General features: G+C 58.0%; 1 protein-coding gene across 2 annotated transcripts in view; it reads left to right on the forward strand.

Moving 5' to 3' along the window:
• The window catches only part of SORCS2 (sortilin related VPS10 domain containing receptor 2), a 392,162-nt gene extending 367,980 nt beyond the window's left edge, over positions 1–24,182 (forward strand). The window contains exons 15-27 of one of the 2 annotated variants that reach the window (XM_033106450.1): positions 556–676; positions 1,452–1,585; positions 2,403–2,531; positions 4,835–5,006; positions 9,997–10,183; positions 10,670–10,803; positions 11,888–12,011; positions 15,340–15,452; positions 16,372–16,497; positions 17,945–18,044; positions 18,702–18,804; positions 19,134–19,237; positions 21,838–24,182. In XM_033106450.1, the coding sequence (XP_032962341.1) occupies positions 556–676; positions 1,452–1,585; positions 2,403–2,531; positions 4,835–5,006; positions 9,997–10,183; positions 10,670–10,803; positions 11,888–12,011; positions 15,340–15,452; positions 16,372–16,497; positions 17,945–18,044; positions 18,702–18,804; positions 19,134–19,237; positions 21,838–21,902 (1,612 nt within the window). In that variant the 3' untranslated portion in view covers positions 21,903–24,182. Of the gene's footprint in view, positions 1–555; positions 677–1,451; positions 1,586–2,402; positions 2,532–4,834; positions 5,007–9,996; positions 10,184–10,669; positions 10,804–11,887; positions 12,012–15,339; positions 15,453–16,371; positions 16,498–17,944; positions 18,045–18,701; positions 18,805–19,133; positions 19,280–21,837 lie in introns of both variants that reach the window. The other variant, XM_033106451.1, reaches the window with a different exon arrangement.
• Positions 24,183–26,493: the final 2,311 nt, after the last annotated feature.

A 26,493-nucleotide genomic window follows, 5' to 3' on the forward strand; every position in this document is an offset into this window, starting at 1 on the left:
GGCAGGTGGGTCGGAGCTGAGCCCCCCGCAGGCCTCGGCGGAGGGCCGGCTGGGCCCTTGCTGCCCTGGGCACTCCCTCATCTTCACACCTGCCTCCTCGGCTCACTGTGCACTGTTTCCGCTCACGCCCAGCCCCTGGGAAGTCCACGTTCAAGGACAACCCTTACCTGCCCACATCCACTGGCTGTTGGGGGCTGGCTCTGGGCCACCGCTCCATTCCGCCCCCTGTGAGTGACTATTATTATTATGGGCTGTTGGTACCTGTAAAGGACTTGCAGGCACGTTGCCCAGTGAGGACCCGAGACCAGTGCAGGGCAGAGGCAGGCTGTGGCCCAGCTCTGTGAGCCCAGCCCCGCCACCCGGCCCGGGGCAGGCTGCCGTCTGAGGCCGCAGCACTCGGCCGTTAGTCCCAGGGCGGCCCTGCCAGGGCAGCGGCGGTATCGCTGGGCCACAGTGCACGCGGGAACTGAGGCCTGCGGGGCAGCGGTTTGCACCGTGGGGACGCGGGGCGGGGCCCAAATAAGGCCGTTTCCCCCCTTCGTGTCCCCTCCCCAGCATCTTCGGCCACATCAGCTTCCGCTCCGACTGGGAGCTGGTCAAGGTGGACTTCCGGCCGTCGTTCACCAGGCCGTGCGGCGAGGAGGACTACAGCTCCTGGGACCTCACCAACCTGCAGGTGGGCCAGGCCGCAGCCCACCGGCCCCACCAGGGCCCCTCCCCCTCCCAGAAGTCTCCCCAGAACTCCGACCATCTTTCCCCGTCTGGACCTGGGGATTCTCTAGCCCCTTCTTGATGCTTGGCTGCTCTGGGCTGTCACACTCAGGGGGCACCGGTTCCCAGGCCCCAAGCCAATTGTGGAGTCAGGTGTGCTTGAGGTCCAGATCGTAGGAAGGTAACACGGCACATGTATCCTACATGACCTAACAGCCCCCATAATCCCAACACACAAGTGTTTCTACACTAAGGGGACTAAACAAGGACCAGAGATGCCCTCGTGTTGCAGTTCAGGGCAGGCTGTGCTCCGAGGTGTGATGGGGGAGGTCGGGATTGCAGAATGGGGGGCCCTGGAATTGCTGGGGCACCCTGCACCTGTTGCTCCCACAGCGTCTGTTTCAGGGGGCAGGGATGGGGCCTGTTCTGATCACTGGCTGAGGACCTACTGTGTGTCCACACGAGCCCTCAACGCCGTGGCTCGTCCCAGCTCCTGCATGGGGCCTGGCACCCCTGGGGCCTGAGGCATTTAAAGGGGGCCCCGTTTCCAGCAGCCCTGTGACCTCTCAGGCCCAGATGGAGCTTGTACCCTTGTACCTGCCGAGCTCAGTGAGTGCTTGTGGGCGGCGAGGGGAGGGAGGCTGCCCCAGCCTGGCCTCAGGCACAGGCCTTCGCCTCCGGGACCTCAGTTTCCCCATCTGTGAAAGGGGACAAACCCCTCCCGAATGCTGCCGCTGCAGGGTGACCGCTGCCTCATGGGCCAGCAGAGGAGCTTCCGGAAGAGGAAGCCCACGTCGTCGTGCGTCAAGGGGAGGAGCTTCACGTCGGCACTCAAGTCCCGCGTGTGCGAGTGCCGGGACTCGGACTTCCTCTGGTGAGCTTCTGGGTCCCCTGCTCCTGCTGCCTGGGTGGCCTCACGACGTGCTGCGGGCCATGCAGGAGCAGGCAGAGGCCGCCCGGCCTTCTCTGTCCTGGTTGTCACCCTCCGTGCGTTCCGCCTCATTCTGTGCGTTAGAACCAGGTCACTACGTCCAGCCCCCACTCGGGGAAGGAGCCTTAAAGAATTCCTGGGCGTATTTTTTTAAAGCACCACGGGAGGCCTGTTCCCAAGTGGGAGGAAAAACTAGGACTAGCTGAGGGCATCTGCGGGGGAATCTGTGCCCCCCCAACCCCTTCTCCTCGGTCCAGGGACCCTGCCGAAAGCCGGGGACCACTCGCCTGCCCTGTGGGGCCCAGTGGCCACAGGAGAATGTCCGAGTTCCCGAGCTTGGCCGAGGCCTCCGGCTCCTGGCCTGCCTCCCCAGCCGTCTTTACTGTTTGCCATCCTGCTGCCCCTTACGTTCTGGCCACCTCCACTTGCATCTCTGCCCCAGCACTGAAAGGGCTGGCCCCCCTGCAGTGCCCCTTCCCTCCCTTCCCCTGGCTGTCTCCTGCTCTTCCTTTGAGATTCAGCTCACCGCCTCCAGGCAGCCCTCCAGGACACACAAGCTGGGCTCAGTGCTCTTGTGAGTTCCCAGAATCCCCTTTGCATCCTTTCTCACCTGGAACAGGCTTTCAGGCCTGTTTCCCCATCTGAGACAGGGCCATGTGGATTTGCCTCTGTGCCCCCCACAAACGGGTGCACAGGAGGCCCTCTCAGTGAGGCCCCCACCCCAGGCTGGCTCCTGACCCCTGTTCTTTCCTCCTCGCAGCGACTACGGATTTGAGCGCTCCCCGTCCTCGGAGTCCGATGCCAACAAGTGCTTTGCCAACTTCTGGTTTAACCCCCTGTCCCCCCCAGACGACTGTGTCCTGGGCCAGACGTACGCCAATAGCCTCGGGTGAGTGCACAGGCCGCCTCATGGAGCTGCAGGGACGGAGCCGTGATGCCCCCCAGCTGCCTGCCCACCTGATGCCCACAGCTCCCCACACGGAGTCCGGGCTGAGCACGTCCTGTTTGTGGGAGCTGCTGAGTCACCCCAGGCACTGACCCTGAGCCCATGTGGGTCAGCATCAGGGAGACATGTACCTTGCGCTGGCTCTGAGCAAAGAACAAGACAGAGAAGGTCCGAGGTGTCTCATAGCTAATCCTGCCGGAGGAGCTGAGCTCACCCCGGCACTAAACACTCCTCACCTGGTCCTTCTGAGTCCCTGCTCTGCCAGGACCCTTCCTCGTTTACCAGCACCTAGTGAGGCAGCCCTGAGCTGGGCAGGAGGTGCTCACGCTTCCTTTAGGGCTCAGCTGGAACGGTACTTCCTCCAGGAAGCCTTCCCTGACCACCCGCCCTGGGCCCTGAGCTTACCTCTGTCATAGCCCACGTCCGGTTACTGTCATCACTCACCCAGTTGTCCTCATGCTGAACTGTAAGCTCTGTGACACACAGTAGGTTTTCCTTCAGTGTGTGGTGTGAGGAACACAAGCTGTGTGTGAGGGTGAAGTGCTCAGCAGGTGTGAGCAATTACGGCCCTTTTCCTCCACCAGAGGCTGTGTGTTGTGTATAAAGGATTAGCATCATATAAAAAGGTTCCGTAAGAAAAGCTGTGAACCTGCAGTGTCAGGAGGCCCCAAACATGCTGCTGCACCTAAAAAATCCCCTCTTCCCTTTGAGGAAGTGTTGAAAGGGAGAAAAAAGGCCTCCAGGCCTTTTCAGAAAACCCCCATTACTGCCCCTGGGGAAGGGGCGAGGCAGAGCCTGAGGAGGCAGGAGGCAGGACCAGAATTTGCAGGCTTGGACCTCAGCGGCACAAAGCCCATCCTCCACCTGTCCATTTTTCCTCCATCCGTCTTCCCACCCATCTAGTCATCTTCCATCCGTCTTCCCACCGATCCATCCATCCAGTCATCCGTCTGTTCATTTATTCCTCACTCACCCCTCATTCGTTCATCCTTCCCTCCCTGTGTCCTTCCCTCCCTCGCTCCCTCCCTCTGTCTCTCCCTCAGGCAGCCACAGCAGCCACTCCAGTGTACCCACCAGGGCTTGGCAAACAGGGGCTCTTGTCTGAGTGTCAGAACCAGGACCCAAAGGGCGAAGGGTCTCATTCCAGACCATCTACACGCTCTGGGCACCGAAGCGCTGCCGGTGGGTGGCTCTTAGAGAGTGTATTTTATTCCAGAGTAATCAAAGTGTCTTTGCCTGATAACCTTGCGAGTGTTCATGCAGTGGCTGAATCGTGAGGGCAGAAGCGGGCACCATGCTCAGGATGCGGGCAGGCCCAGGCACTTGGGCCCTAACGCTAGTTTCCCGGGCACACAATCCCAGTGTAGCCTCAGGGGGCTTCCCATGTGGCCAGTCAGGTGCCACCCACGCAGTAGTTTTCCTGTGGTCTCCTAACAGGCTTGCCTGGGCCCATTGGGTTCTGCCCACCAGCCCCTGCTCCCCACCCATCACAGGACCTTTGCACACGCTGGTCCCCCCACCCTGGGGGCTCCTTCATCTCCTGATCTCAGCCAAAAGCCCCTCTCTCGGCGACCAGGTGCCTGGTACCGCCCCCGCCCAGCGCTTGTCACGGTCATGATTTTCCGTTGATATGGGGAAGGTTTGAGGAGCCTCCCCTCCCCCACTAGACAGTCCGCTCTGCAAGGGCAGGGGCTGTGTGCGGTCACCCCGCACCCAGCACCTGGCACGTAGTACATGCTTAGTCCGTGGGTGTCACATGGATGAGTCAATGAGCCAGGTACTGCCGGGTCCAGCTGCCTCAAGGTAATAGGGCAACAGCCCCCGGGGGACGGCAGCAAGACCAGGGCTGAACCCCAGCCCATCTCGGGTACTCTGCCCTCCCGGAACATGTTTCTCGGCAAGGCCACGGATTCAGGCTGGGTCCCTCAGCAGCCGTCCCAATGGCTGCTATTATTATCATCATTATTGTCCCTGCTCTTACCAAACTAACGTGACCAGACCAAGTCAGGTGACTGAAGCAGATCCTGCCATTTCTGGTCACTCATCCCCTTCTCTAAGCCTCAGTTTTCTCATCTCTAAAATGGGGTGGATGGCAGTCGGGAGGAGGACAGGAGTTGGTGAATGAGGTCTTAAGCCACGAGCCATCCTTGGTGACGAGTACGTCTTTGCCTGGGCCGCAGGGCCCGTCCCCACCCCGCCCGTCTGTGCAGACCCTGACCCAGACCCCCACCCGCCTCTGATCACAGGTACCGGAAGGTGGTGTCCAACGTGTGCAAGGGCGGCGTGGACCTGCGGCAGGGACTGGCACAGCTGCAGTGCCCGCTGACGCCGCCCCGGGGCCTGCAGGTCAGCATCCTCGGCGAGGCGGTGGCCGTGCGGCCCGGCGAGGACGTCCTGTTCGTGGTGCGACAGGAGCAGGTGAGCGGCCCGCCTCAGGGTGGTTCAGAGCTTTGAACCTTGGACCAGCGTTTTCCACGCTGCAGGAGGTGACAGTGGGCTGGAAATCCCTTTCTGGGTCCAGACCAGCATAGAAAAAAATGACACAGAAAAACACAGAGGAGAGAAGAGTAGAATGTGAGGGAAACTGTCAGAGTGCGGGCAACATGGGCAAAGGGAAGCGTGGTCCAAACGTGGGTGTGAAGGGGGTGTGCTCGGCTGTGTGGATGGCCACTCAGTGCTGCACGTGGCCGTGGGCTTTTGCTAAACCTCCAAGGATATTGGTTTAGTTACTTTGGAATCTTAAGAAAAGCAGACAGGTAAAAAACAAACCATGCGTTATAATCCCACAATCAAAAATAAATCCGGAAGGTAGGTAGGTAGGTAGGTAGGTGGTAGATAGACAAATACATACAGGGGGTGCCAAAAAAATGTATACACATTCTAAGAAAGGAAAAAGCTAGATTAAAATTGTAATACTGAATATATCCCAATAACAAAAGATGCATACCGGTCATGTGTATACATTTTTTTGGCACCCCCGCTATGCATAAATTTCTTCTCAGTCTCCTAGCCTTTCTTTTTTTAGTACAATGTTATGTTTTCTTCTGATTTTAAAAATTATGTATATTCATTATAGAACATTTAAAAAACACAAAAAAATATCAAGAATGTAAATATCACCAAAACTCCTGTTCCCCCAAGATAACAACAGTTAATTTTTGTATTTCCTTCTAGTCTTTTTAAATTAATACGTAGCGTGCTTATTTTTCTGATTATAGAAGTTACAAGTGCTCGTTGTAGAACATTCAAAAAACAGAAAATCTGAAAACCAATAAACATGCAGGAAATTCCAAATGACAGAACCACACAAAGGAGAAGTCAAAGCTGCCTGTTCCCACCTGGGGAGAGATCCCGGGCTCTGGGCTCCCCTACATTTATGGGGTGCTGCTGGGCATTCGCAGATGTCTGTTAAAATACGGTGCCAAGGGGTGTCCAGGTGAGGATCACATAGGGCTTTGGTGTCAGAAAGCAGGGACTCTGGTCTCGTGCACACAGGGAAACTGAGGCCAAAAGGACACAGAGCTGCACCTGGGCACTGGTGTGTTGGCACCTTATGCACACTGCCTTCTTTATCCCCACCTCCCCGAGGGCGCCTGTCAACTGCTTGGTGGCTGGGAAACAGGTTCCGTCCGACAAGGGCAGTCTCTTGTCCAAGGCCACACAGTGACAAGTGACAGATAGCATTGGGTCCCAGGCCTGGGGATTTGGGGTGGACAGCACCTGGTCACGGCCCCAGACCTGAGCCCGGCCTGGGACAGGCTCTGCTCCCACCTGCCCCTGGGCCCACTGCTGATGGATCTGGCTCTGAGAGTCCCGCTCGGAGCCTTAGGGGGCCCTGGGGTGGGGATGGGGCACCTCTGCTCATAGCATCGTCTTGGGGTGCCAGGGAGATGAAGTCCCCTACCCGGCCTGGGGTCCCCTAGGCCCTCCGAGTGGACCCAGCTGCTGCCCCTGAGTTCCAGGTCAGATTTCCAGGAAAAGATGATCGTATGCTGCCCCCTAGAGCCTGGAATCTCGGCCACTCAGTTGCATCTGGAGTCTCTGAATTGGAGCCAAGATGGGACAAGTCTGTCAGCCCCGCTGCATGAGGGCTCTTGATTGCAGCAGCATGGGGCTGAGGTCGCCGGAGGTGAGGGGGGCGACCCAAAGATGGTCTTAGAAGAGAGCGGTGTCTCAGTGCCCGCTGCCGTCTGGCAGGGGCTGCTGGCTTCCTCACCTGAGCCTGGGAGCGCGGGCTGGGGGTGTGTACACACACGCGTGCATTCACGGGCACTGACTCATATATGTTCACACACCCATAAACACAGGCTCACAGGCACATCTTTACATGACACGCTCAGTCACACACACACACCCTCACCTAGGCCGAGCTGGATGTGGAAATAGCCCTGGATCTAGGAGGGCCCAAGTTCTGTAAAAACCTAAGAATTAAAAATCAGGTCTGATAGAAAACCCAGAAATAGACCCACACACATAACGCCCAGCCGGTTTTGCCCCAGGAGCAGAAGCAGCTCGGGACGGAAGCTGGTCTTCAGCAAACAAACATCCAGTAAAAAGGAACCTCGACCAGGACCCTCATCTGATACCAAGTCAACTGACAATGAATCACAGACTGAAATGCAAAACGGAAAACTAGAAATTCGTCAGAAGAGAGAGGAGAAAATATTTGGGATCTAGGGCTGGGCCAAGAGTGCTTCGAGTTGACACCCAAAGCATCATCCAAAAAGGCAGCTTGGTAACTTGGACTTCATCAGCATTAGAGGCTTTTGCTCTGGGAAAGACCCTGTTAGGAAGATGGAAAGGCTAACAGGGCAGATACTTACCATGGACCAGTACCCAGAGTGTGTAAAGAACTCTGAGAACTCGACACTAAGAAACAATCCAATTAGAAAATGGGCAAAAGACATGAAGGGACATTTCACTGAAGAGAAGACACACATGAGACGTGAGCACGTGAAACTGGCCAATAGCCTTAGCCTTGGGGGAAATGCAAATGACACTACACGGCTCCTAGAATGGCGAAAATAAACCAGCAGTGACAATACCAAACGCTGGTGAGGACGTGGAGACACTGGAGCCCTCACGTATGGCTGGTGGGAATATAAGATGGGACAACCGCTCTGGAGAAGAGTTTGGCAGTTGCTGAAAAACAGCCAAACATGCAGCTACCACCGGGCTCTGCAGTGGCCTCGTGGGCATCTGTCCAGAGAGAGAGGATTCCGCTCACACAGGCCCTGGGCACCACGTTCGTAGCAGCTTCATTCCCAACAGCCAGAGAGTGGCAGCACCCCAGATGTCCTCCCGTGGAGGTGTGAATGGAGGAACACTGGGCCATCCGTACGTGGACTCCTGCTCTGCAATGGCGAGGGACAGGTGATGGGGACACGCCACAGCCTGGGGGAATGTCCGGAGAAGGATACCGACCGGAAAGGCCGATGCCCAGAGTTCGCCTAATGTGTGGTTCCATTTATTGGACATTCTCGAGATGATAAGATTATAGAAATGGAGAACAGATTCGTGGTTGCTGGGAGTCAGGGATGTGATGGGGGCGGGGCGTGACTATAAAAGGGGGGCCCCATGGGGACTCCCCCCCCCCCCGTGGGGACTCTACTGCTCTGGCTGTGTCAGTGTCATTACCGTTTTGTGAGATGTCAGTTCTGGAGGAAACTGGGTACAGGTCACGCGAGGTCTGTCTTAGTCCTTACAATTACGTATGAATTGACAGTTGTCTCAGAATAAAACGTTTACATTGTTTAAAGTGCTCAGTAAGGAGCAAACACACCCAAACAGATCTGCATGAAATGCACCAAGGTGTTCACGGTGGATGTTACAGTGACATTACGGTTTGTCCTTTTATCCCCTTCTCTTTCCCTTTGTGTTTTCTATTTTTTGTACATTGAGACTGTACTACTTTCCTGGTTAGGAAAAAGTGACAAGTTATTTTAACCAAGTGAAATGTTTAAATAGTTAAATGTGCATCAGTCTAGCCACTCGCAGGCAGAAACATGGGGTTCCCAGAGGTGGGTGTGCCACCTGCCTAAGGCAAAGCCACAGGTCGTGGCTCCAGTCAGATGCCTTTCCCTTTCTGGACTCACAGAGCCTCAATCTTCTAATCTATAAAATGGGGATAATAGAACACACACGTGTAAGGTTCCTGAGGCCATCCTAACAAGTGACCGAAACTGGGTGGCTGAAAACAACACACATTTCTTCTCTTGTAGTTCTGCAGGCCAGAGGTCCGAAGTCAAGGTGTGAGCAGGGCTGGGCTCCTTCTCGGGCTCCAGGGGGTCCTTCCTGCCTCTTCCAGCTTCTGGGGGCCCCAGGCATTCCCTCGGTGGTGGCTGCCTCACTCTGATGTGTCTCTGTCTTCATGTGGCCTCTTTTCTGTCTCAGATCTCCCTCTTCTTTATAAAGACGCCAGACATTGGATTAGGGCCCCTAATCCAGTGACCCCATCTTAAGTAATCACATCTGCAAAGGCCCTATTTCCAAATAAGGTCACATTCTGAGGTGGGTGTGAATTTGGGGGGACAGACACTGTTCAACCCATGGTACCATATTTTTGGAGAAAGTTAAACGTAAGTGATGTAAACACGCTGTCGAGTCCTAAGGATTGGCACATGTACAGTTTGAGGACCGTTAACTGAGTAATGTCCTGTTTCGTCTTCGTCAGCAGGGAGACACCACTCCTGGGTGCTCCTGGGGGGCGGGGGAGGGATAGAGGGGGTGGGGGGCGGAGAAAATGAGACTGAAAACCAGAACTTCCTTGCTCTGAAGTTGGAAAAGTTCTTTTCCTTCACTCAGTTTCCCAGGACTCGGAGGAAACGGGGTGTTTGACAGATAATGGTCGTGGCAGGGAAGTAGCGGGCAGTAGCGCAGCCTGTGTGGGTGGCTAAAAGCCGGGGAGAGGCAGCCGTGGTGGGAGCACCTCTCTGCACAGACCCCTCCTGAGCAGCGAGGTCATTCCTGGCACCGCATAAAACAAAAGCAGAACTCAAGGAACACAGTCACAGAAGGGAGGGAAAAGAACGTTTTACTTCTTAGGAGACTGTTTAAGAGTCTTCATATGTAAGCATGTTCCTGGTGCTGTTACTGAGGCCCCCAGCCTGTGCCCGGCCCCGCCCCCACCCCACCTCCCTGCCCTCAGCCTTGGGCCCCTCAGCCATCTCCCTCTCTGCAGCTGGCCCTAAAATGCAAGCCTGGCCCTGCTTCAACCCTCCTGTGTGTCTGCAGCTCTGGGCCATGTCTGCCTTCCTCAGCCTGGCACTCCAGGCTTGCCCTAAGGGTGGAACCACATCTGCTTCCCTGAGCTCCCCAGGCCCACTCGTGTTAGGAAAGGAGTGAGGGATTAAGTGAGTGAGTGAGCTTTGGGGTCCACCCCTAAGTGCCCTCATGATGTTTCCTGCAGGGCGATGTTCTGACCACCAAGTACCAGGTGGACCTCGGAGACGGCTTCAAGGCCATGTACATGAACCTCACGCTGACCGGGGCACCCATCCGCCACCGCTATGAGAACCCCGGCGTCTACCGTGTGTCTGTTCGGGCGGAGAATATGGCAGGGCATGACGAGGCGGTGCTCTTTGTCCAGGTCAACTGTAAGTCCATTGCCCCTTGGGGGTGAGCATCACTCCCTGTGACATAGAACCTGGTCCTGGGGAAGCATGGGGACCCCCTCAGAGCTGCAATGGGTCCCCATTGCCCAAGGGAGGGCCCAAGGGCAGGGAGACAGGCAGGCTGGCTCAAGTGCACACCCTTGGAGGTCTGCACAGTAGCATGATGGTGATGATGGCGGTGATGAATTTGGTGATAGTGATGATTGTTGGTGGTGATGGTGATGGTGGTTGTGGTGGTGATGGCGGTGCTGGTGGCGCTGGTGATGGTGATGATGATGGTGGTGGTGGTGGGTGATGGGGGCAGTGATGGTGATGGTGGTGGTGATGTGATGATGGTGGTGGTGGTGGTGGTGGTGGTGGGAGATGGGGGCAGTGATGGTGATGAAGTTGATGGTAACAGTATCCAGTAAGCAGCCTCTTAAAAGCCCCGTGCCCTGATGCCCTCTGCCCTTTTTCTCGACCCTTCAGCCCCCCTGCAGGCTCTCTACCTCGAAGTGGTCCCTGTCACTGGCATCAATCAGGAGGTGAACCTCACAGCCGTGCTGCTGCCCCTGAACCCCAACCGCACTGTCTTCTATTGGTGGATTGGCCACAGCCTGCAGGTACGCTGGCCCCGCACCTCTGGCGGCCTCTGCTTCTGGTAACTCCCGCCGGGGGTGGAGGGTGAGAGCAGGACACTGCCCTAGGTGTTGGCAGGACACAGTGGATGGCACTGTGGAGTGGAGGCGGGCACACCCCACCCTGTCCTCCCACCATGAGCACTGCACAGGGTTCATCTGTGTGCAACTATGGTGGACACAGAATGAATCAGGCCAGACCCTGCCTGTGACCAGGGTAGGTGACTCGAGTTAGGGTGTGACAAGTGTCACAGGAAGGGCGCAGGAGAGGTGTCTGAGAGCTCCAGGGGAGACAGGCCATTTCTAGTCTGGGGAGGGGTGGTCAAAGAAGGCTTCTTGGAGGAGGGGGTCACTGGGGCTGGACCTGATCTCAGAGGCCTCTCTCAGAGCCCACGGACAGAATGCCTGGGGGGAGGTCCTGAGGTCCTTTGAGGAGCCAGGCTGCCCATCCTTAAAGTGGGGGGCCTCAAGACCCAAGGAGGGGCATCCTTCATTCAGCAAACTGCGGCAGAAAGCCTCCCAAACAGCAGCTGAGGGCACAGACACAGAGGCAGGGCGGTGAGGGGCTGTAGGCTCGCAGTGGTGTTTCCCTGGAGTGGGGACGGTCTAGCATGGGCTTGGGCTGTGGGTTCGAATCCCAGCTCAGCCACTTCAGCGGCGCTCTTCAGGCAGGCCACTGAACCTCTGTGTCCCCATGTGCAAGGTCTGAGGTAACGCGGCCACCGGTCCTGATGAAACCGCTCCACCCCACAGGCTGGTGCTGGGCCGGGCCCTGGGGCCTCAGCTGAGTGGGGCTGGGAGATGGATTAGGATAGGTGAAGGCCCAGCATGAGGCCACGTTCCAGAGGAGAGTTTTGGGACAGCTCCAGGAAGGGCTTGTATCCACGCTGTTAGCTTAGAACCGGGTTTTCGGGGGGTCCTCCCTGTGCCCACCCGGTACTACCCCATCCCTTCGTGAGAGCAGGGGAGAGCATTCTCACTGCAGCCCTGGGCAGCTGACCGGCCACTGGGCCAACTGTCCTGTGGCCACCACCGCAGGCCCGGGCCTGACTCTGCCTACGCCTTGCAGCCCTTGCTGTCCCTAGATAACTCTGTGACAACGCGGTTTGTCAACACCGGGGACGTGCGTGTGACAGTGCAGGCCGCCTGCGGGAACTCAGTGCTACAGGACTCCAAGATTGTCCGCGTGCTGGGTGAGTCCCCCCTGGGACGGGGACAGGGGACCGGGTCCCGCAGCACGCTTTCTCCTCTCATACCACCTCAGTCTGGGCGGTCAGCGGCCTCAGGTGGAGACCGAGACACGCGTCTGAGTCAGTGTGCATTAATCTGTGCTCACTGGGGGCCCTGAACCCCTATAGGAGACATTTACACTGAACACGACTCCTGAGAATAGAAGAGACCCCTCTCCGTCCCCCCCCCCCCCCCCCCCCGGCTCCGCCAGCGTGCTGCTGCCCTCATCGTCACAGCGATAAAAACCCATTTTGCTTTCACACAGCCCCTCTTGTGGACAGAAGCCAGCAGTTAAATATTTAGGGGGACGCCCTCAGCCATTCCTTCACTCACAAACGTGGGCACCAGGCCCCGAGCCTGAGCCTGAAAATAGCCGTCAGCACGCCCCTCATAGGACGCTGTGGGTGGTTACACTGACGTGTACGTTTCAGCTGTGCTACAGGAATGGTTTGATACTTGTATTATTGTGACAGCTCACCACCATAAGTCTAGTTAATATCCGTCTCCACACTTAGTTACCAAGTTTTTTGTTTTCTTGTGGTGAGAACTTTGAAGATCTACCTTGTAGCAACTTTCCAACACACAGCACATTATTAAGTAGTCGGTGCCATACATACAGCCCCAGGACCCAGGACTTACTCATCTGATAACAGGAAGCTTGTACCTTTTGACCCCCGTCACCCAATTCGCCCGCCCTCACCTCCCGCCAGACCACCAGTCTGTTCTCTCTACCTGTGAGCTCAGCTTTTGATTTGGTCTCTGATTCCACGTGTAAATGAGATCATATGGTGTTTGTCTTATTCTGACTTACTCAGCATAATGCCCTCCAGGTCCATCCATGTTTGTCACAAATGGCAGATTTCCTCCTTGTTAGGGCAGAGTAATTAATACTCCATCGTACAAATGTACCACTTCTTCCGTATCCATTCATCTATCGATGGACTCCTAGGTTGCTTCCCTATCTTGGCTGTTGTAAATAGCACTGCAGTGAACACAGGGGTGCAGATATCTTTTCAAATTAGTGTTTTCATTTTCTTCGGATAAATGCCCAGAAGTGGGATTGCTGGGTCATGAGGTAGTTCTATTTTCAGTTTTTTGAGGAAGCTCCACAGTTTTCCATAGCGGCTGCACCAGTTTACATTCCCACCAACAGTGCACGAGGGTCCCCTTTCCTCCACAGCCTCGCTAACACCTGTCGTCTGTCTTTTTGATGACAGCCATTCTGACAGGTGAGCTGGTTCCCGCTGTGGTTCTGACCCGTTCCCCTGATGATTAGTGATGCTGAGCACGTTTTCTGTACTGTCGGCCATCGGTGTGTCTTTGGGAAAATGTCTATTCAGGTCCTCGGCCCACGTTTTAACTCAGACTATTTGTTGTTTTGCTGTGAGTTGCGTGAGTTCTTTCTGTGTTTGGACAGTAACCCCCTACCAGGTATATGATTAGCAAACACCTCCCGTTCCGTGGGGCGCCCTTCACTCTGCTGCTGGTTTCCGTGGGGCGCCCTTCACTGCTGCCGGTTTCCGTGGGGCACCCTTCACTGCTGCCGGTTTCCGTGGGGCGCCCTTCACTCTGCTGCCGGTTTCCGTGGGGCACCCTTCACTGCTGCCGGTTTCCGTGGGGCGCCCTTCACTGCTGCCGGTTTCCGTGGGGCGCCCTTCACTCTGCTGCTGGTTTCCTGGGCTGTGCACGAGCTTTTAGTTGGATGCACTCTCACTTTTCTTGCCTTGCTTTTGGTGTCAAATCCAAAAACTTATCGCCAACACTGATGTCAAGAAGCTTACTGCCTATGTTTTCTTCTGGTTTTGTGGTTTCAGGTCTTAACATTCGTCTTTAACCGCGTTGGAGTTAAGTTTCGTGTTTGGTGTAAGATAAGGGTCCGGTTTCATTCTTTGTGTGTGGCTGTCCAGTTTTCCCGGCACCACTTAGGAAGAGCCTGTCCTTTCCCCAGTGTGTATTCTTGGCTAGTTTGTCATAGATTAATTGACCTGTAGGCGTGGGTTTACTTCTGGGCTCTCTCTTCTGTTCCATTGACCTGTGTCTGTTTTTATGGCTGTACCGTGCTGTTTTGATTACTATAGGCTTGTAGTATAGTTTGGTGTCAGGGAGCCTGATACCTCCAACTTTGTTTTCCTTCCTCAAGATTGCTGTGCCTATGCAGGGTCTTTTGTGGTTTAATTACAAATTTTAAGATTGTTCCATTTCTGTGGAAAATGCCATTGTTTTTTCTATTTCTGTGAAATATGTCATTGGAGTTTTAATAGGGGTTGCATTAAATCTCTAGATTGCATTGGGTAGTATGGACGTTTTAACAGTTAATTCTTTCAGTCCATGAGCACGGAATATCTTTTCAATTAATTGTGTCTTCTTCAGTTTCTTTCAGCAGGGTCGTATAGTTTTCAGTGTACAGGTCTCTCACCTCCCTGGTTAAGTTTATTACTATGTACTTTATTCTTTTTGATGCAATCGTAAATGGGATGGTTTTCTTCATTTCTCTTTCTGATAGTTCATTATTAGTGTATGGAAACACAACCGATTTCTGTGTGTTGATTTTGTATCCTGCAGCTTCACCAAATGTATTAGTTCTAATGGCTCCCTGGTAGAGTCTGTAGGGTGTTCTAAACATGATACCCTGTCATCGCCAGTAGTGAGTTTCACTCCTTCCTTTCCAATACAATGCCCAGTGTGAGATGTTGAGTTCACAGTTCACAAGCGCTTGTCCTTGAGCCGCTCATCCCTGTGGGACCTCCTCCCACTTTACAAGTCAGAAAACCAAGGCTCTGGAGGGAAATGGGAGAGGTCTCAATTAGCTGGGGCTCCCAGTGCTGCGGTCTTTTCACCAACCCCTGCCATGGCCCTAGAATAGGCCTCTGAGCTGGGACTCTGGGAAATACGAGAGAAAGAGGAGGCAGGGGCCTCTGCTGTCAGGGGACTCTTAATCTGGTGAGGGGACCAGCCCAGTCAAAGCCCATGGACCCCTGGGGCATGGGAGGCCAGCCTGGGGGTGTGTAGGTCCTTGTGAGTCAGTAAGGCAAACCTCACGTGCCAGGCCCTCCTTCCGTCAGAGCTGCCTTCATCGTCGTCGTCCTCGTTGTTATTAAATGGCAGCCACTGACGTGGGCCCTGCCTGGGACAGCTTTGGGCACACAGGGTGGGATCTCATTTTCCAAAACTGGGCCATGGGATCTGACCCCAGGGGCCGTCCTGGGCCAGCCAGGGTGTGCGGCGGCTCCCTGTGGGGCAGAGCCCGGCTGCCCAGGACTGAGCCTCTCGCCCGTCTCGGCCTCTTTGCAGATCAGTATCAGGTAGTGCCTCTGCGCTTTTCCCAGGAGCTGGATGCACAAAACCCCAACACCCCGGAGTGGAGAGAGGACGTCGGCCTGGTGGTCACCCGGCTCCTGTCCAAGGTGCCCCGCTTCCCCAGCACCCGAGGGCACCTCAGAGAAGCTGGGGTGTGGGGCGGGGCGGGGTGGGCACAGCTGCCCGCAGTCACAGTGATTTGGCCTCGGGCGGCTGCTGGGTACTTAGAAGCCAGCTTGGGTCCCCTGCCTGGGTGGGGAGGGGCTTGAGGCTGAGTGTCACCTCTCAGGGGAGGCACAGGTCGTGTGAGAGCCAGCTGCTTACACAGGAGCAGCCGCTGCTGCCCCGTCGTCCAGAATCTCTTTAAAGTGATTTTCATTTATTCACTGAGCTGCTCTTCTGGGCCAGACCCTGGATGCAGGAGAATCAGTGTGCCCGCTGCCCTGGGGCGGTGGCAGAAGGCACAGGAAGGCAGTGAGCGCCAGAGTGTGTGCAGGACATTCAAAGCCCTTGTCCCCGGGAGAGAGAGACCCCTGCCCCCTGCCCAAGGCCGTCGCAGGCCAGGCCCACTGACCGTGCCTGCCGTCAGCCCGTTAGTGGTGCTGGCAGTACTGTCCTGGGTGTTTAAGGAAGAGTAGGAGTTTGCCCGATGCCTGTGCAGGGGCAGAGGGGCCCATAGGAGCTGAGCCTGTGGGTCTGGGGACTTGGATGGTCGGGAGCCCTGACACCTGGGAGGACGTTAGCAGGGGAGGGGCTGCTCACTGACCATGATGTGAGGAGTGAAATGGGACAGGCCTGGCAAGTAGAGGCTGGTGTGGGGGACAGAGGCTGATGGGCCAAGGGAGCTGGCTGCAGGAGGTGGCGCAGGGCTGTGCGGGACTCGGGCCCGTCTCGTGGTGTGCGTGGGTCAGGAATGGCTTTCAGGACAGGCGGCCGGGATCACACAGTCCACGCGGGGCAAGGGGAGGGTCTGCAGTGTGGCCCAGAAGGCATGCAGATCAGAGTGGCTCATCTGTGTCCCTGCAGGAGACCAGCGTCCCCGAGGAGCTGCTGGTGACCGTGGTCAAGCCGGGGCTGCCCACCGTGGCCGACCTGCACGTGCTGCTGCCCCCGCCCCAGCCCACAAGGAAGAGAAGCCTCCCAAGTGACAAGGTACCTGTGGCCACTAGACCAGGTGCTCCCTGCCCCCACAGGCTTGTGGCGGTCACAGCCAGCACATGGCCGCTCTTCTCAGACACAGCCCGATGGGTGCTGGCCCTCTGTCACCTACAGCTTCACCCTCTGGAACCCATGTGGCCTCCAAGGTCACTGTGGTGGGGGGAGGCGGGCCACCTCCCCAGGGGCATGCACACCGCCTCCTGGCCCACTTCCTCTGAAGCTGGTCGCCTGGCCCCGCACAGTGCAGGGTGGGTGCTGCGGATGTGGGACTCCCAGGGCGCAGGGTTCAGGACAGAGAAGAAATCAGTCCCCATCAATTAGCAAACATCCTTAGTGCACAGACAGCTTCCAAATCATGGCCCTCACCCCAGACAGGGCATCGTGCTGTGTGACAGGCGTGGGGCTGAGGTCGGGCGGGGGGACCCGGGGTGGTTGGAAGCACTGCCCACCCATTAGGGCAGCTGTAGTACTTAAAACAGACAATGACTAGCGTGGATGGCTGTGTGGAGACACTATGCTGTCTGCTGTGGAAAAGTCTGGCCGTTCCTCCGAAAGTTAAACGTAGAGTGACGCTGTGACATCGCAGTTCCACCCAGGAAACCAAAAACGTCATGGCAGCGTTACTCCTAATAGCCCCCATATGGACACAACCCAAGCGTCCATCAACAGATGAAAGACAAACAAAATGTGGTCCAGCCACACGGTGGAGTATTATGCAGCCATGAAAAGGAACGAAGCACCGACACACGCTCCCACCTGGATGAACCTGAAAACATGACGCTAGTGAAAGAAGCCCGCCACATGGTGTGTGATTCTGGGGTGCCCCATCTGCATTTTTCCTGAGTGCTGAGAGCAAACCAAACGCCCGAGGGCAGAAAAGAATCACGATGACGTGTCATGACCGCGGACGGCGGCAGCACCGCCCAGCCCTTCCTGTGCTGAGCGGGGGGGCATTGCAGGTGTTTCTTTGCACCCTCACATTGACCCTCAAAGCAGAGGTGCAGCAGCCCTCCAGCCGCACGGCCGCTTCGAAGCCGGGGCTCTGTTGGCTCATCGTCCACAGGGTCCCCGATGAAGACCCACACTGAGCCAGGAGCGGCCTCCTGGAGCTCAGGTGCTAAAACGCTGTCATGGAGCCTGAGTTTCACCCACGAGCAAGCAGAGTCCCCAGGGGATGTCCCAGGACTGCCATCTGCGGGGGCCTCCTTCCTAGCCCCGCGCCCCCACTGTGCGAGGACCACATCTGAGTTTCCACACGGGCCAGCGCTTCCCCTCTAATCACTAGGAAAATGTCGCTGGTGAAAAAGCAAACCAGCCAGGCCCCCAGAGGCCAGATACCGCCCACCCCATGCCTGCAGTGCTCTGGAGGGTCAGGGCGGACGCCTGGCCCCTCCTGCTCCCTGTGGGTCCCTGAGGCCCCTCACTCTCCCTCTGCTTACAGAGACTCGCGGCCATCCAGCAAGTGCTGACCGCACAGAAAATCAGCTTCCTCCTGCGGGGCGGGGTCCGCGTCCTGGTGGCCGTGAGGGACGCGGACACAGGTGAGAGCCCCACACCACTCCCCTCTCCAGACCCTCCCAGCCTTTACGGACCTGCGGTCTTCTAGTAGCAGTTATAGGCTCACTCCTCCTCCAGGCGGGAAGCCGGGCCAGCTGCGGGCACATAGCACTGACCCAGGCAGGTGTGCTTCCGGCCTGGCCTGGGCTCAGCCCCTCAGCTGTCCATACGCGCCTCCCGGCTGGGCGGTCACTCAGGCCTCGCCCTCCTCTGCACAGGCCACACGGACTCCGGTGTCAGGGGTCTCAGATCATTTCTGCCCCCGGCCCCCCACGTGGGACTGTTCTCTCTGGTCACATGTGTCCTTTCCCTTTTGGGGCAAGAATCTTTGCAGAAGCTGGAGAGCTTCTTTCTGCCCTGGAAAGACGTCGTGCCATGGGATTCGCAGGTCCCCCCACGCAGCACGACACGGCAGAGGCAGTCTGTCCACTGTCCAGGTGGTCTGTCCGGTGGTCACACAGCGGGAGTCAGGCCCAGGGCAGGGTTCACCCTGCACAGCCTGCCCGCCACCCTCAGCCACCGCAGGAGAGCCACCCGGAGAATGTGAACCGCCTCCCGTCTGAGGAGGCCGGGATGGGTGCCCAGGCCAGGTGGGGAGGGGCCGCGGCCCCCGCTGACCACTCTTGGCTGTTTTGCTGCAGATTCTCAGAGGCTGGGACAGAGCAGCAGCTACTGGGTGGTGGCTGTCCTCTTTGTCATCGGACTGTTCGTGGTGGCAGCCTTCATCCTCTACAAGTTCAAAAGGCAAGGCTCACTGGCTTCCCTCAGCAGGAGGGGGAGTGTTTGCGCCTGCAGGGGGCTGTGGGGAGAGGCGTGCGTCTACACCCGTCCCCAGTTCTGAATCCCGCTCGGGTGCCCAACCCAGCGAGCATCTTTCAGCCTCCTCTGTGCTCCCCTTGCCCTCGGGGAGCCCGCTGGCGTGTTACAGACGGGGATACCCAGGCTCAGAGAGGTTAAGTGACATGCCCAGGGCCACACAGCTGGGGACCAGAGGAGTGAGGGTCTGACTGCACATGGGGGTCTGGGGGCAGGCGGTCTGGGGAGACTCCTGAGCCCCCACCTCTGCCCCACAGGAAACGGCCCGGCAGGACCGTGTATGCCCAGATGCACAATGAGAAGGAGCAGGAAATGACCAGCCCGGTCAGCCACAGCCAGGGCGTCCAGAGCGCCACCCAGGGTGAGGAGTTTATAGATGATGAGCTGGACATGCAGACTCTAGGTAACGCCCGCCCGGAAACCCGCCTCCCCAGCCCCCCATGGGCCCCCGGCCAGGCCAGCGCAGCGCACGGGACGCAGGGCCCGGCCGGCTGTGCGGTTGTCCCCTCCATCTGACGAGGTGCTGGGACACCGCGCCTGGCAGGCCCTGAACACTTGGAGGGCGGGGAGAGGATGGGGGCTGGGCTCCACGAGGAAGCAGGGCCCGCCCCTCCACGCGCCCGGCCTCCTGCTCACCGGTAATGACGACTTTGTAGGCGTCGTGCACAAAACACCTGTGCACAGCACTTCATGGTTTACAAGACATTCTCGCTCACGTCTCAGTCACTCTGACCGAGCCCAGTTCTCCAGCCGCACCCCAGCTCCGTGTGTCACAGCACCGTTTGTTGCCGTGTTCTCTCGCAGTGCCGGGGTGACCAGGCTCAGCCAGGCGGTTCTCTCTCCGGGTGTGTCATGAGGTTACCGTCGATGGCTGCAGAGGAGTCGTCTCAAAGGGTCCTCACCCAGGTGTCTGGCAGTTCAAGCCCCCAGCTGGGCTGTGCCCCCCCCCCCCCGAGCGCCGGCCTGTGGCCTCCACGTGGCGTGGGCTCCCTCACAGCATGGCGGCCGAGTTCCCAGGGCAACTAGAGAGAGGCAACGGCCAGAAGGAGCACAGCACCTTCTGTGACAGACATACTGTCCCTGGGTCTTGCACTGTTAGTGAGGCAACCCAGAGTCTGACCATCTTCAGGGGCAGGTGACACAGACTCCGTCCCTAGTGGGGAGGGCCGGGCCACCTGGAGTTGGGGCACTGTCCCCTCGCACGGGCCCACAGTACAGCTGATCCTTTCCATAAGGTAAACTGAGGCTCCAGCCATGTCGTGGATGCTGTCACTTCAGCAACCCCAGTAGACAAGCTTCTTTTCAGAGCCGAGTTCACAGAGGCACAGAGACACACTGCGCTGGGTCACAGAGCTGGTGGGGGGGGCTGGAGTTCAGACCCATCGTGTCCCCTCACGCTCCCATTTCTGTCTGTGTCTGAGTTCGCGGGGACGGCGCCACCTCTGGCGTCTCTGTGAGGACTGCAGGCCAGCAGCCAGAGCAGAGTGTGGCTGGAGTGTCGTGTCACTGCTAGGACTGGCCTCACACCCTGTGTGCTGTGTCCTCAGAACTGTGAGACATAGAAATCACTGTCCTCGTGGCTTAGATGATTGGCAGTGAGGCGCAGAGGGTGCACAGCTGACACGTGGCTGACTTTGAACGTACACCCAGGTCAGCCGTGACTGCACAGTGGGTCACCTAGCCCATGCCCCCCGGTCCAGATGTGTCTGTAGCCTCCTTGGACATAATGATAAGTCCTGTTTCCTAGCACTCACTTCAGGCCAGGCCCCAGTCTCAGTGCCTCCCCAACGTGGGCAACCAACTGGTAAGGTGCCCATTTGACAGATGAGCAAGCTGAGGTTCAGAGTGGTCTGTCAAACTCCCCGGTCACGTAGCTGATGTGGGAGCCAGAGTCACCACTAACTCTGCGGCTCCAAAGCCAGTGCCCCCAACGGCTGCAGGCTCAGGCGATCACCTTGTGTGCCCCCCACGGTTGCAACCCCCAGACCCCCTCCACCAGGTCTCGCCCCACCCGGGATTGGGCTGGTCAGAGCGCCAGAACTCGGGGGTCACTCTCCCTCCCTTCGTGCCTGGCGGCCTTGCAGCCCCGTAACACATGACTTCCCAAGCTTGGCCGGAGGGCAGGGCATGGGCGACCTGCGTCTGGCGACTGTTTGCTGTCCCGCCCCTGCAGAACAGTAACAGCGTGACGATAACTCGAGCACCCAGGATGTGTCAGGCCCTGCCACATCTTCAGGGGTGTTTTCCCTTACAGCCCCCCACCATGGTCCTTTTAGGGAGGTGCTGTTATCATCCCTGAGTCACAGATGCCAAAACCCAGCCGCACGGTGACAACCTTGAAGGTTTCACCCTGCAGTGGAGCTCATGACATGGCACCACCCTAGCCTGGCTGGTGCCTGGAGCCCTCAGCCGCTTTCTGGGGGCCACAGGCCAGGAGCAGACCCAGTCTCACCCGTGCCAGCTCCTCCCTCCGGGCCACACCTCTGTCCCTGGTCTCCTAAGGAAGGCCTCCCACCCCCACCACCCGACTCAGTGCTGTTTCTGACCGTCACTGTCCCCTTCTCTCTCCTGCCGCATCCCGGGGCCGTATGTACCACGGCGGGCCTTCAGGGCCCACTGCCAGGAGGGGGCGAAGCCCCTCCTGCACCCCCCTGCTGCCGATGACCAGGTCACTGGGTGCAGCAGGCGGTGGCTGGTCTCGGCTCACACAAGTGGGGGCCACCGCTGTGCCAGCACCGGGAGAACCCACTGGGAGAACCCACTCGTAGCCACCCACCAGGAGACGTGGAGACCCCAGCACCTCCGCACCGCGTTTAGGCCTGGCCTACACGACCGAAGGAACCGTGGGATACCCGCCGCACGGTGGTGCCGTGGTGCCTGCGGAGGCCACCACGGCCCCCGCTCATCTCAGCCCCTGCACCCATGGGCCTGTGCTCATAAGTGGGCATGTCTGTTTCCTAGGGAACCACTCAGGCGTGGTCCTGAGCATCAACTCCCGTGAGATGCACAGCTACCTGGTGAGCTGATGCCCGCGGAGCCCGAGCCCAGAACAGTCTCCTCTGTCGTTTCGTCCCCGTGGAGGGCACAGAACCACAGATGTGGCCGCCACTGGTGCTGAGACTGGCATCCCCTCAGAGACCTGCGGAAAAGCCACCTCCAGCTATCCCCATGTGAGGCGACAAATGCCCCGCCCCCACTGTCCAGTCCCAGCCCACCCAGCCCACAGGACACATGGGGGGCCAGCTGACTCCTGCCCTCCCTGGACACCAGGCCCTCGGCACCACCCATGGCCTCCACCCTGACTCTGGGTACGCCTCTACCCCTGGGTCCTGGGCCGCTGCCCTGGCTGTCCCACACACGTGGCCCAGCCCGAGGCCTGACCTCTGGTGGCCAGTGCTGGTACCCCTGGGACAGGGAGCTGAGCCGACCCTCCCAGAACCGCAGACACTCGGCCCGCAGGCTCCTGCCACCGCAAATGGACACCGGGGGCCTGCTTTCTCCTCAGAAGCTCCTCCCCAGGGAGACGGCTCCTGCCCCTGGATGTCCCTCTTTCTGCAGGGGTTCATCCCCCAGAGTCTGGAAAGCTGTGACCAGGCCCCCCCCACCATCCTCCATTCCTCCTGCTGTCCCTCCTCTTTTTAAACTGCAGATAATGTAAATACCTCTCCAGGTAGCTGTTTATTTTTAACTTCTTATTTTTATGGCCAGATGGTAGCCATCTGGGTTGTTTTGTCAGAGCCCCACTCTCAGGAGCCCCTTTACCAGAATGCCCGGGGCTGCCCCTCTGCTTCTGCTGGCAGGGTCTCTTCCCTGGGTCCCAGAGGGGCAAAGGCTGGCCCTGGCTTTCCCCCTGCGGGGGGCCACGGAAACCTGCACTAACACAGCCAACCAGTAGGAGGCGCCCTTCTGCAGGCCCACCTCCTCCCAGGAGCAGTGTGGGACCTGCCTACAGATGCGACGTCTGTTGTCCTTCCTTATAGCTTCAGGGACCCGTGTGAAACCCTAGAACCAGAAAGGTTTAGGATTGGAGAGCCAGGAGGGCCATCCAGGAGTGAGCCCCTCATTTTGAAGATAAGCCAAGGCCCAGAGAGGGGGTGACTTAACTTTCCCAAGGTCACACAGCAAAAGGGTAGCAGAGGTGCCCCAGGAACCAGCCCTCTGTGCCCCACGCCGTGCGAGTCCACTCACACAAACATGCCTAGAATCAGGGACGCTGGCCTCCAGCTACACACATGAATCCAGAGTGGGAGCCTCACCTTTTGCCTTGAAACCGGAAGTCAGTCTTCCCCTGCCCACCCCAGGCAGGGCTCTCAGGTGGCCTGGCCTTTCCTGGAGGTGGGGAACACCAGAGTCCAGGCCAGCAACTGCTGGCCTGGAATGAAGCCTGGGGGACATTAACCCATCTTCCCTGTGGGAGGGGAGGCCCAGGGGTGACACCTCGCACACAGAACCGCCCCCAGCACTTGGGAGTGGGGGATCCCTCGAGTCCAGTGTTCCCATGTCGCAAATGGGGACTCAGATCACAGGGTGGAAGGGGTCATGGGGCCAGGCAGTGGTAGTGGCCTCTCCCCACCATTCCTGCCCACCCGCGGGGGCTCCTGGGTGCCCTCTCCAGAGGTCACCCTGCAAGTTGTTCTCAAGACCCTCCTTGGGGACAAGCTGGGCCCAGGGCATGGAGCTGGCAAGGATGGTGTGGAAGAGTCTGGGTTCTCTGGACCTTTGCCACAGGACTCCCTTCCCCACCCAGCCCTCGTGAAGTCTCCAAAGACCCCTCGGGGGAGCCTGTGGCCTTCTGCCCCACAGCCTTTCCCGTGAGTCAGCACACAATCCAGGCCCAAGCTCAAGGTCAGCACGGAGTCCCCTTGACACAGCCCCCCACTCACCAGTGCCTGCGGGTAACCAGCCCTTTCACCTTCTCTGACCACTCAACTTCATTCTCTCTGCTGTTTGGGTAGGGTTCTCCCCTAGTTATTTGTGTTTTTCTTGTATTTTATGTCATTAGCAAGAATATTTTGGGTGTGAGGACCCAAGAACCTGGGAATAAGGTGGCATCTGAGGTACCCTATGCTTTTCCATGCCCATAATCATATAGAGCGACACGTAGGTCCATGGATTTATCTGGTTATACATCGGAGAGCCTATATATTTGATGACAGGTACATACAGGTACCTGGGTGTAAGATGCAACCTGCTTCGGGCAGCTGAGGTTTCATTTGACCCAGTTACGCCATACTTGGTATATGCACATAACAAAATGTGATAAATTCTATCTTATTTTTCCTTTTTAAAATCAATAAATCATTTGTGATGCTTTTAACAAAGATTAAATGAATATGATCCGTCTCGGCCTTATTGTGACCCTATTTCTCAACATTCAGCTCAAAGCGCGCGCGCGTACACACAGGCCCCTGGAAGTGTGGTCGGGCAGCCCCGTGGCCAGGCGCCGTGAGAGGAACCAGGAGCAGTTACTGACCTGCGGGGGGAGGGTGCCATGACACGGACCTTCTCGTCACTGGATCCAGGACACGCCAACTGCAAAGCAATGGTATCCCCGTCAGCTGTCAAAGCGCACACACACCTGCTGCTCACGTCGTCCTCAAGGCCAGCAGGGCGGCCCAGAAACCCCGGCCCCCAGGCCAGGTGAGCGGAGGCCGGGAGGCCGGGAGGCCAAGCCGGGCAATGTGACGCCTGACAGCGGGCGCGCTCCCAGAATCCGGGAGTGGGGCGTTCCCTCGTCCAGCATAAACCGTGTCACCAACACCAGCGTCAGACCAGGTCACTGACCACCGTGAGGGTGGAGACAAAACCAAGAGCATTCCCCAATCGTGTCTGAACACGGCTGGACCCGGCCACAAACGGCCACAGGGCCGTCTTATCTGAGAAGAGTGAGGCCACCTCTCCACCCATCACGGCAGAGTTCTGGCCCAATCATCACGTGCCCTCCTTCCTGGGGGCACCCAGCCTGGCTTCCTCCCCAGACCGCTCCCCGCGGCCCCCCCAACAATCAGCCGTTCCCAGCATCCTCTAAGAGCGCGCCACCCACCCCGGCCCGGAACCCCCATGGTATATGTGTACGCCTTCTGCACCGAGCACTAACCCAGCCTGTCCAAACACAGCTGTGCCCCTGGGTCTCAGGCTGCGGACACGGGCAGCGCCTTCGGTCCTTAAGTTAGCAGGGGTGGCCCTGGGCGAGAGACCGGTCTCTGTGCATGGGCAGTCGCTGACCTACTCAGTGACGAGCCTGAGAAAAACCCACAACCCTGAGCTCAGTTCCAATGAAAGGGGAGATGCGCCCCACCCTGCCTGTGTGGTGGGGGAGGGGCTCTGGCAGCTGCATCCCAGGTTTCATTACACGAAAACATCCCATGAGCCCCAAGTTGCTGGCACGATCGCCACGCGCTGCTGCTCCCACAGGACTGGGCAGCGAGGGCTCCTCAGCCACACCCCACTCAGCAAGTGCGTCCCCCACCCCCCACCCCCGCCGTCTGCCAGGCTCCGCAGCCTTTGCAGTTGGTGAGCTCAGACTTCCAGCTCCAGCACTGAGCGCGCCAGCCCAGACGGTTTAGTAACGTGTGGCCAGAACCCCCAGGCCTCTGCATCACGTTATAATTAGACTCTTAATCACCGACAGAACCTGGCTCGGCAGATGGGCACCTGGGCCGGACTCGCCCTGGTCCTGTGCTGGGAAAACAGAACCATTGCCATCGTTTGCAGCTGACATGACTATGGCCCAAATGTGCAGCTGTTAACGACGTCCACACAGTATATTGGCCGAGTGGGCGTTGGAGGAGCCGAGCCCGCCAGCACTGTGGCCACAGGACGAGCTCATCACAATGACACGGACAACTCCCATTTGGTGTCCCCCGTGTGCCAAGTCCAGTGTGGGCACTTTTCATGCAGTTACATAAACCGTGTTGGCAGCAGCCACATAAAAGAGGTGCCACCATCCCCATCCCATAGTCGAGGGCAGAGAGGCGTGAAGTTAGCGAGAGTCAGATTCAAGTGCACGTCTGAGCTGCTAGGCGCCGGCCCCCGGCAGCCCCACCCCGGCAGCCACGCCCCCGGCAGCCACGCCCGCAGCCACGCCCCCGCAGCCACGCCCCTCCCTCCTACCCCTTCCCCCCCACCCCCACGCCCACAGTACCTTCAGGCAGGGGGCCGCCCAGGAAGTGACCATGCTGCAAAGGGGAAGGTGGCCACTGCCCGGGGGCTGCTGACAAGGGTGGATGAGGACAGAATGGGGTCTTTGGGGGAGGGGGAGGGAAACACCCACTAGGAATGAGTCAAGGAAATCACGGAACTAGATGCTTTCTAGAATGTACCTAACGATGCTTCCTAGAATTTTCTCATGACTTGAGTAGAGAATTGGGGCAGTATCTGGGGGAATGTGAGGATAGGGGCGGTCTTGTCAAGACGGTGGATGGACAGGAGCAAATAGAGGAGACAGATGGAGCAGGAGGGACCCCAAGAGCCAGTCCCAAGTGTGACGGGTGTGGGGGGGCAGGGACCCCAGGTGGGAGCAGGGACCACTCCTGGGGTGGGGGGGACAGAAGCAGCTGGGTGGGGAGCCTCTTCCAAATGCTCTGTGTCCCAAGTAAGTAACAAGTGAGGGCCACA

Source organism: Rhinolophus ferrumequinum, chromosome 5, assembly GCF_004115265.2.
Source record: "Rhinolophus ferrumequinum isolate MPI-CBG mRhiFer1 chromosome 5, mRhiFer1_v1.p, whole genome shotgun sequence".
Taxonomy (NCBI): domain Eukaryota; kingdom Metazoa; phylum Chordata; class Mammalia; order Chiroptera; family Rhinolophidae; genus Rhinolophus; species Rhinolophus ferrumequinum.